Source organism: Eptatretus burgeri, chromosome 8, assembly GCF_056783735.1.
Source record: "Eptatretus burgeri isolate ZD-2024b chromosome 8, Ebu_testis_v1, whole genome shotgun sequence".
NCBI classification, from domain to species: domain Eukaryota; kingdom Metazoa; phylum Chordata; class Myxini; order Myxiniformes; family Myxinidae; genus Eptatretus; species Eptatretus burgeri.
In genome coordinates, this window is record NC_140968.1 from 64,782,857 (window position 1) to 64,793,550 (window position 10,694).

The window sequence follows — 10,694 nt, forward strand, 5'->3', positions numbered from 1 at the left end:
CTGCGACTCATCGCTCCGTGCTGCATGTGGCAACGCATCAATTCTAATGTGCGCCGTTGGACCAAGCAATGTCTTTAATGGCAATGCCATACCACTTCGTAGATTTTCAACACCAGATAGGTGTTTCGACAGGGTCAATGTGGATCTTATCGGTCCTCTACCACCTTCAAATGGGCACTGCTATTTAGTGACTTGTGTTGACCACTTCACCTGTTTGCTGGAGACTGCACTGACAGCTGACATTACCACACCTATCATCGCCAGTGCCTTCGTCCACACCTGGATCACACGTTTTGGTGTTCCATAAACAATTACTACAGATCGTGGTAGCCAGTTTGAATCAGCTCCATTTCAAGAGCTGATTCAACTCCTGGGTACCGAACGTATGCGAACCACCGCTTACCATCCAGCATCCAACTGTTTAATTCAGCGTCTTTACCATCCAGCATCCAACTGTTTAATTCAGAATCTTTACCATCCAGAATGGTAAAGATGGTAAGTTAAACAATGCTGGATGGTAAGTGAACCACTGCTTACCAGCCAGCATCCAACATTGTTTAACTTACCATCTTTACCATCCAGCATTGTTTAATTTACCATCTTTACCATCCAGCATTGTTTAATCCAAGAGATTTTCATAGAAAGATAGAATTTCAACTGGTAATACAAACTGAACCACCAAAAAATTATCTGATATGCATAACCTTACGTGAAGTTTTTTTATTTTTTTATTTTTTGGAAGAAAGTAATTGCTGTATTAAAGGTTTTTAATTTGTCTCTGCATCAAGTCTCGCTCTAAGTGTTCACCTACAGTTTCATCCGTGGATGAAGAGGCAGATGAATATGGATGAATCCTTCATTCCCATAACTCAACCACACGATAAGCACACTTCAAAACGATCTCTTGTTATATTACTTCACAACGATCGACATGTTATTCATACCTAATGTAGCCTGCTGCTGGCTTAACGGTTAAGGTGGCTCACTTAAGATCTGAATTTCTTGAGTTTGATCCCTTGTTGGCTCTTTAATTAATACCAGGTATGGTTGGCTCTGCTTGCCATCCTGAGGTTGGTGAAATGAGTACCAGTGTACTGATAATTTCGAGGGCACTGCATCAGTGGCACAGCCACACCCACAGAAAATGATGCATCCTGCAGCCACAGGCTGCATATGATAGGCAGCTCTATTTGATATTAAAACAACGTTTAAACATAAACACGTACATCAACTTTTATTGTCTTTTATTAGATAAATTATTCCCGAGTTAAGTCCCAATGAACGTATACATGGGCTCCCAGAGGAAAAGTTGGATTTTCTTTCAATAATTTCACGTTAAGTCACACTTTCCAGGAACACAACCACCAAGTGAATCGGAGCCGAATTGTACTCTTTTAATGACCAATTATTCCCACCTTGTTTTTATATTCATGTGGTTCATAAAAAATGGAGAATTAATAAACAATCGACCACAAAATGAACCACCAAAAAGTGTCCAACCGAAATACACTTACAGTACATTTATTAGTTAGAAAGTAAATTATTTTGCTGTTTCAAGGTTTAGAAACATCTTTCGAAGGTTGCATATAATAAGGTACAGGTAAAGAAATAAAATGTGTTAAAATGAAGCAAAGTTTTTTGTGGTAACAATAAGTATGTGATTTTTCTTCAACAGATGAATGTGAATTACAATAATCAGACCTGGAGATGATTTTTATTCCCAAAGATTCGAATATTTGTGAATCGTACAAGGCTGCGACGGATCTGTGCTGTTCGCATTCCATAGATAATTGGATTGGCGAGAGGCTGCACTAAATAGAACAAGGAATCGCTCAGATGTTGAAACGACTGTCGGAAATTGTTCCTGGTCGACATACGCATGGAGATCACAGCAAAAACTATGGAGAAAATATAGAGTGAAAGTAACAAGCAGTGAGTGATACATGTGTGCAGGGCTTTCTTGTTCCCCTCTGAGCGTGGTCCAGAACACAGACATTCATACAAGATGAGGGTGTATGTGACAATGACCACGATGAGGAGAATCACAGTTGTCAGAAAAGTATGTACAATCCCATATAAACTGTTTATGGTGACATCTTCACATGAAAGTTTAGCCACAGTCATGTGAACACAACTTACCTTGTGAATCTCTGGATATTTGCAAATTGTTCGTCCCATCAATAACACAAGGAAAATACCAGCAAGTACAAACGACCAGCAAACGGTGGAAAAGATCACTTTGTGAGCTCTGCTGTTGGTGAGCAGGACATTGTACCGAAGAGGGTGACAGACTGCCACGTAGCGGTCTATGGCCATTATGCTCAATATGTAAGATTGCATTGATCCGGAGAATGCAACAAGGAAGACTTGAATATAACAGGTATGTTTTGTAATCATGGTATTTTCACCAATGTTGTACATCAGACGAGGCAACACTGTTGTACAACTAACAATATCCATTATCAACAAATGAGCGAGGAAGATGTAGACAGGTTTGTGAAGCTGTTTTTCACAGAGAATGATCATGATGAGAATGAGGTTAAGTGCGATCGTGATGAGGAAGATGAGGAATACACCACCAAAAGCCCATGGCCTGATGCTTGCGGGCTTGTTGAGAATAGAGGCGAGGATGAACACGTTGGGTGGCAATGACTTATTTCCTTCAAAGATAATGTCTTCCATCAGTCCTGTACCAAGTGATAAAATGGCTGATTACACCAACTCACCTGTCATGAAAAATGTTCCAGCTTATACTTTACAACTAATATTTACAAAATCTTTACATTTCTGGACTTCAAATTTGCATTAAATGTTTTCTTATCGAACTGAGTTTTTCTGAACATCCAAATAATTTATTTTCATCATTATAAAATAGTAATTACAAAATAATATATTGACTCCAATATATGACATTCTGCTTACCTCGAATGTTGTTCGATCATGCTGTTTACGAACGTTAATATATAGATTGCGAAAGAGAGTTTATAATTCACCACCAACATCAGATATCACCAGGGAGGGTCGTTGTGAAGACATGTATTCCCTTTGGTGATTTTCAAATTGTCAACCATCAGGGACATGAACAATGTCCCAAGGTGCAGTGAATGAAGGAAACTTCCCATATTTTTGAAAATTGGACAATTGTGAAAGATATTTGCTTTCATCTTTATTAAATTTTACAAATGGTTCACCTCTGTATTTCTCCATATATTTTTGTGGTTCTTTATGCAAATGAAGTTCAAAGTATGTCATATAAATACTGTCGTTCTCTGTAGTTATTATATCAATCTCATACCTGACCTAACCTCATTTGACGTTCTGCTCCGGTGCATGCTCCCATACCTGACCTGACATCATAGAAAAGTGTTTTGCAAAAGTTGACGATCAACTCCCTTCTGATGAAACTCGCAAAATCCAGCAACACTGCCCCCTCATTTGTTCTTTTCTCCCCCACCTGTGGAACCAACTTCCATGTTTTCTTCAATCTCGTTCTTCACTCCAAATGTAATATTCAAGACATCTGTTCACTACCATCTCAAATCATCCCCCGTCCAAAATCATGATCTTTTACAACTCATTTAATTCCCAACCAACCAACCCCCTCCCCCTCCCCAACCAACAAGCCCATTTTCTTCCTGAGAGATTCCTTCTTTATCGACCTTGGCCACTCTATGTGTCCTCACCTACCTCTCATTCCTCCCCACACTCATTACTATGTGCAAGTCTAAGTATCCCTCGATTTTGTCTTTCAACCAGGCTGTTGGTATCCTCCTCCTTTCTGTACTGTTCCCTTTGTAATGTTGCGTCCTGATTAATTATGTGTTCTTGCTCTGTCACAAGCCTTGTCTCTGCATACAAAATAAAAACTCACTTAATGGATAGAACATTGATGTGTTGCCCTGATGGGCCATAATATTGATGAAAATAGTCTGTGGCTTACCTTTTCATCTGCTTGATGACAGCATATGACTTTGGCATTCTTGCACTGTGAAATTCCCTTCTGGGGCTACCGTTACGACGATAACCTCACGGCATTCATCTTTGTTGGAGAATGGATGAACCATCTTCATTGTAACTCCTGACTGCAAAAATGGTGAGGCCTCCTTTTGGCAATTGGTGGGGTGGAAGAAAATCTGTCAGTGCGGTAATAGCCATGATGGAGCTCAACTTGATGTCCTCAACAATCAGTTATGGATGTCTCATTAACCTGTATAAAAAGCCATAAGGCTCCAAAGTCAACAAGTGGATGGAAAAGCGATGTGATGCCCTGACGAGCCCAAACAAGGGTGAAACAAGTCAGTAACTTTGCATTTGACTCTGGAGTCTTTGCGCTGTGTGAGGCCCTTCTGTGGCTGCAGTCATGACATCGTCGTGACAATATCGTCACAGCATTCACTTAGGTTCGAGAACAGAGGAATCATCTTCATTGTAACTCTCGACCGCTAAAAACAGTGATGATTCCTGATGGTAATTGGTGGGGCAGAAGACAATATGTCCACGTGGCAGATGGCACTTCTTGTTTCCAGATCGTGCGGCAATACAAGGAAATCAGACACAGGTGGAGGCCAATCAGCCCATCATGCCTGAGTGACATCAACACCACACTAAATTATCAACATAAGATCCAAAGAATAAAATGCCAACTTTTTTTTTAAATAGTGTTTTTGTGGGGGTTCTCATTTATTTATTTATTTACTTTAAGTTTTAGTAGTTTTTGTATTTTTTTTTTAATTGTTTATTTATTTTTCTTCTTCTCCTGAAGGGAGGGGCCATGGGCTTGGTTAAAAACACACAACATCAACCACACAACACCCCTTGACATGACCCCCACCAACAGTACTCCGTACACATGCACACAATCACACATCAATGCTCAAGCTACCTAAAAGTCCTGCCAACATCCCTATACCCCGCTATCTCCATAACTTCCAGGTACCTATCTAATTTCAATTTAAACTTATCTACTGTTTTTGCTGCCACTACCATTCCAGGGAGGCCAATCGATGCATTAACTACTCTCTGAGTAAAAGTCCCCTGCCTCACCACCATCTTGACTCTCCTCCTCTTTACTTTCAGGCTATGTAATGGCCCCTGTTCCTATCACTGTCTGCTCTGTTGAATAATTAGTCGGCACTTATTTTATCTATACCTTTTATCATCTCAAACATCTCTGTCATATCTCCTCAAAACCGCCTCCTTTCTGGTGTATAAAGCCCTGCCTCCTTCAGTCGCTCCTCATAGTTGAGTCTAGCTCGGCCCGGAATCAATCTAGTAGCCCTGCACTGAACCCTCTCTCAGGCATCTACGTCCTTCCTGAGTTGTGGTGACCAAAACTGCACATACTACTCTCGATGTGGCCTCACTAAATTCCTGTACAATGTTAACACCACCCCTTTTGACTTAGAATTGATCCACCTCCGAAGACAACATAAAACCCCATTTGCTTTACCGATAGCTGCCTGGAATTGTGCTGCCTGCTTATCTCCCATATCTGTTACTACCCCCAGATCCTTCTCCTGTGTGACCTTCGCTCGAAAATTACCTCTTGCATCCTGTAATCTCTATTTTCATTGTTCTTTCCCATCCCCAACACCTTACACTTGCTCAGGTTAAATTCCATCTGCCATGTTTTGTCCAATCGAAACAAGTATCAACACTTTCCTGTATCTGATCACCACCCCCTCTGCTGTCCATAAAATATTACAGAAATCATATCAGAAACTCGTCAAGCACACAACTTGTACATTTTTTTCAAAATTTGGAAAAAACACCAGAAATTGTGACAATTTTCTTTTAAGCGTCATCCAATCACAGCGCTTTTGACATGCAGCACCACACTCATTAACCAATCACGTGCTTCGTTTCAGGCAAGCTGTAAACTCACTCGTTGTCATGGCGGCGTATATGTCATCTGACGCTGTTGCTGCTGAAGATTCTGAAGGTAGTGTTATGGATTTCAGAATCTGATCCGATTAATGCATACAAACATCCAGGTCCTCAGGATAGAACTATCCCCATGTCTGGTGAGATTTGAAATGTGATGCGTTGAGAAGGGTCAGGAATAGATTCCCCCTCTAATGGAAAGCTCCTTTTTCTCCTTACGACAGACACATTCACACACGTGAGATAGCGTTAGCCGAACGGAGGCTCGATACCCACCTTTCTCCGTCGACGTTGACACCCGTTTCTTTCACCGACGCCAACATCTGCCTTTTACAATCGATGTTTGACACCCCGTTCAGCAGCTCTATGGACGCTAACTGGCTCTTTTTCATATCGGGCTGAACATTGAGGTGATAGTTGTTGTTGACGTTTTATTAGCGCTTCACGTTTTCACTCGGTTATTCTGACGAATGGCTGCTTTTTGCCAGTCGTCCAGCACCACAGGCATGGCGTTGTTGGCCAGGAGTGATCGTGGGACAGGCAGGTTGTCAAGGCAATGATTCACAAATGGGGCGGGGTGCATTTGGCTGCAGTCTGTGCCCGCCCAGATGGGCCGCCTATAAAAAGAGGGTGAGAGGTCCGTTCTTGGTGGGTCAGTCGACAACGAGTCAGTTTGTGAGTCAGTTGGCGTCAGTGAGTCGGTATCAGTCAGATGGCTTTACCAGTCAGTCGGAGTCCAGTCAGTCAGATGACTTTACCAGTCAGTGAGTCAGCGTCAGTCAGACGACTTTATCAGTCAGTCGGAGTCCAGTTAGTCAGATGGATTATCCAGTCAGTCGGCGCCAGTGGGTTGGTGACAGCCTCAGCGCCTCACAGTTCCTCAAAGCACCTCACAGCACTTCAGCGCCTCACAGCTCCTCAACACTTCGCAGTGCCTCACAGTACCTCAAAGCACCTCACAGTGCCTCACAGCTCTTAACAGCTATCCGTCGGTTATGGCTCCTGGTGGTTCCTGGCGGTGGGTGACGCTCGGGCTCTTGGTGCTCGTTCTGCTCGGGGCCTGCTCTTGGCGCGCCTGATTTTGGGGGTGACGTCAATTGGCGTTCCGGCCTGTTTGCAAGTGGGTGCACGGCAAGGCTGGGCGCTGGCAACAGACAAGGCATGCTCGCACATTTCAGGACGTTTTATTTGACGTACGACTTCTATTTGGTGAGCGAGATGATGTCTCCCCCCCCCCTTCCCAAATGATCTGCTGGGTACCCTTGTTTGTGTTTAATTGTTAAGTAAGGCATAGAGATAATAATCTGCCCTTTGTCTCTTTCTCGCAGTGCCCGATTCATTATTTCTTTGCTTGCGATCATTTTGATTGATTTGGCCTGATTAATTCTTTATTTGCTTGCGAATATTTTGATTCATTTGAATTTACTAATTTTTACCACATGGAAATAAAGTTCTTTTTATTTATTTATTTCCTTATTAATAAATTGCTTTGTTGACATTCCAACCTGTCCGTGCTTGTCCTTTCCTTCCATTGATCCAGCATTGTCCGAATCTAGATAAACGGAGAGGTAATTACCACACAAATTGACCAATAATAGTCGGCACGCACCAGCGGTTAAACGCTCGGCCGCCCTAATTAAGATCTAATAAAGATAATGTTGGTGCTTTGCCGAGGGCGCGCTCCCCATTCAGGAAACCACGTAACCTCTAGTTAAACAGCATAATTAGATAGTGGACACTGGAACTCGTGATTAACTGAGTGGTGTTCGTGGTTCTAAAGCAATCCACCATCCCACAAAGTTTATTGTGAGCGGTGGCTGCAGGTCCTGCTCTTCCGGGAACAAGCGGGGATTAAACCCCCTCATAATACACTCGGTACCCAGGGCTGTAACAATATATTGAGTACCACAAATGATACAATGATACAATGATTCTCTTTGTTATATATGATACAGAAACTCATAAAATTTTCTTTATTTTCAGGTCTTGTAGTTTAATGTAAAATAAAATGGCGACTCCACATGAGAAAGCTCAGTACATCGATTAGTTCATTGAGACTGATCCAACACACAAGTTTGGCGTAATTTCTGTACAAGGTATGGAAGGAATCCACCATCACGGACTAGTATCAGAGAGTGGTACAAGAGGCTCAAGGAGACTGGAAGTTATCAGAAACAGAAAAGTACCGTTAGACCAAGTTCGACCATGCACAAGTGTAGCAGACGTTGAACTCATGCGTGAATCATTTCAACAAAGTCCCAGAAAATCAATTTGATGTACATCCAGAGAACTGGGACTGCCAACCACCGCTACACACAGGATTTTGCATCAAAGACTGAAGCTCTATGCTTACAATGTGCAGATTCTGCAGGATCTCAAAACAAATGACAGAGCCAAATGTAAGGCATTTGCCTTGGAAATGCTCAGTCACATGGGGGATGATGAAAATTAACTGAAAAAGGTCATGTTGATTGTTCATAGAGAAAGCTTGCTTTCATGTACCGGCACAATGTGAGGATCTGGTGCTCTAAACCCCCCCTCCCCCCAATCGTCATTGAACACACTAACAGTTGCTCGTAACAGTAACACGTGATCCCACACTTGATCACGCCAACTCATGGCGCCCCTCGCTCAGCGTTGACGCTTGATCTCTTTGTGCAGGCTGTCACAAATGAATAAGTTTGTGTCGCGGCAGGTCGCTAATCGACCGCCTGTTTCTACGGCGAGGTCCAATGTCTGCTCTAGCCTCTTGTCTGGTGAGCTCTGGCGAGTTCTCTGTCCTGTAGATTCTGACAAGTTCTGCTCCCCTGGCAAGTCCTGACTAAACTGAGCTGTTTGCTATTTTTTGAGCTCTGGGCAAAGGGAGCCAAAATCGGATCAAACGAGGTTCTTGGTTAATTCATACGTTACCATTGCTCCATTGCAGTCGCAATGATGCCCAGCCATGCCCCAAACACGAAAAATGGCTCAGTCGCTCACCGAACTGGTCATGCATCGGAGCTCCGAATTTAACATGTGGCCATGGTTTTCTGAAGTGCTTTTTGGCCCTGAATGTCTACTGGCCTCCATTCAAATATGGGATTTTTGGGAAATCCTGCACTCCCAGTATCTCCTCAAATGAGCTCCAGCGCATGTTCGTGCTTTGAGTTATGCCCCGTAACATCAAGACCTTTGTCTCACCAGCATCCCTTGAAGCTACATGCAAGTGTTTCTGCTTCATGTTTCATGTTTCGTCCCCTTCCCCTCATTCCTCTCCTAACCCATTATTTGGCCAATTCTCCATCTATTTTGTCCTCCTGATCTGTTCAATGTTCTATCTCTTACATGAGCCTTGACTAAGTAAACAAAAATCCTGACCTTTGCATGTTCGATGAAAAAAGTGGCAGTTGTTGCGGTTGCAGAGAAGTGGGAGTACATTGTGGCATTTGTTGTGAAGAGATTGTAATGTGGAATTGTGGAAAAGAAGTGGAAATTCCTTGCAACCATGTCGTCCAGGCGGGGAAGAAGTTTGTCCCTAAAGGTCGCGTTTGAAATAAAAATGGAAGTGTGAGTTGTTGCGGGTATTTTGGTAGTCGTGTGAAGTTGAGGTAAGCGAGTAGCAGCACGGTGAGCAGAATGAGGGCCTGAGGTGAGACGGAAATTGAGAATTGGCATGCAGTTTTGAATGGAAAGGGTGCGCATATGCAAATGAGGCGCTCGTGGTGTGCTTTGCTTGGTTCCTTCCATCGTTATTGGTTTGTGTGCATGCGTGCTTGCGTGTTCCGTGTGAGAGAGACAAAGGAGTGGAAGAAGAAGTGCAAAGATTGAAGATTGAGGACCGAACTAAAAGAGCCCTACGCAACGCATCTTTCCCATTTACTGCCGAGACATATGGTCAAGGCATTGTATACATAGTCAAGGCTCGTGTAAGAGCTCGAACATTGAACATATCAGGAGGACAAACTAGATGGAGAATTGGCCAAATAATGGGTGTGGGGAGGGATGAGGGGAAAAGGAGGAAACATGAATAGAGAAGCAATCTCTCATGAAGGAAAAACTGGAAATTTGAAAGGAGGTGGATTTGGGAGTGGAGGCAGGATGGTGGATGATGTGCAAGGGTGTGGGTGGTTAAAAGGGGTAAAGCATATTGTTACGAATTCGAAATTCAATCGCACACAACATACAGGTTCCCTTAGTCAGCCATGTCGATAAGTGCATGTTCCCTACATAGCTCACCTTCCATTGTTTAAATGTTCAGAGATTGATTGGATGCGCTGCGGATCGATTTAATAGTTAGGGAACGAAACAATGGAGACGTCCCTCCCCCTCTTCTGTAAAGAGGAAGAAGAACCCTGCGGTGACGTCAACAACTCCCTCCCACCCGTGGTTGAGCGGGGGGTGGATCACGGGGGCATGAGTCACGCCGGGTGCGGGGGAGGGGGTGCAAAGGATAAAGAGGACATCTTTTCTTTGTTCAAGGAGAGTCCCGAGAGAGTTCGTGAAAGTCGCGTGAGAAGAGTTCGTAAAGAGTCCCGTGGGAGTCCCGTGGTAGGGCTGAGTTCGTGGGAGTCCCGTGGCAGAGTTCGTGTGCTGAGTCCCGTGGGAGGAGTAAGCTTTTTGCTTTGGCAGTTGGGGGAGTCGGGAGGAAGCCAGAAGCCAAGGAGCTGCGTGGAAGTCCGGGAGTCGCGAAGGAGACGCGAGCTGGAGGCGCAGCCTTGCCTGCTGTGTCGCGCAAACCGCGCGTTCGTGTGGAGAGAGCCGGAGAGAGCTCGCCTGCCACACGGAAGGCCTGAGCTCGACCGCGGCTACGCTAGCTGCCGTGGGGAAGGAGC

At 43.9% G+C, this 10,694-nt stretch overlaps 1 protein-coding gene across 1 annotated transcript; it reads right to left on the minus strand.

Annotated features, from left to right (window-relative positions):
• Nucleotides 1-1,695: 1,695 nt before the first annotated feature.
• On the minus strand, nt 1,696-2,682 carry LOC147021894 (olfactory receptor 5H19-like). The gene has a single exon (XM_085890461.1). It carries the CDS (start codon nt 2,680-2,682, stop codon nt 1,696-1,698), a length of 987 nt encoding a protein of 328 aa, XP_085746587.1.
• Nucleotides 2,683-10,694: the final 8,012 nt, after the last annotated feature.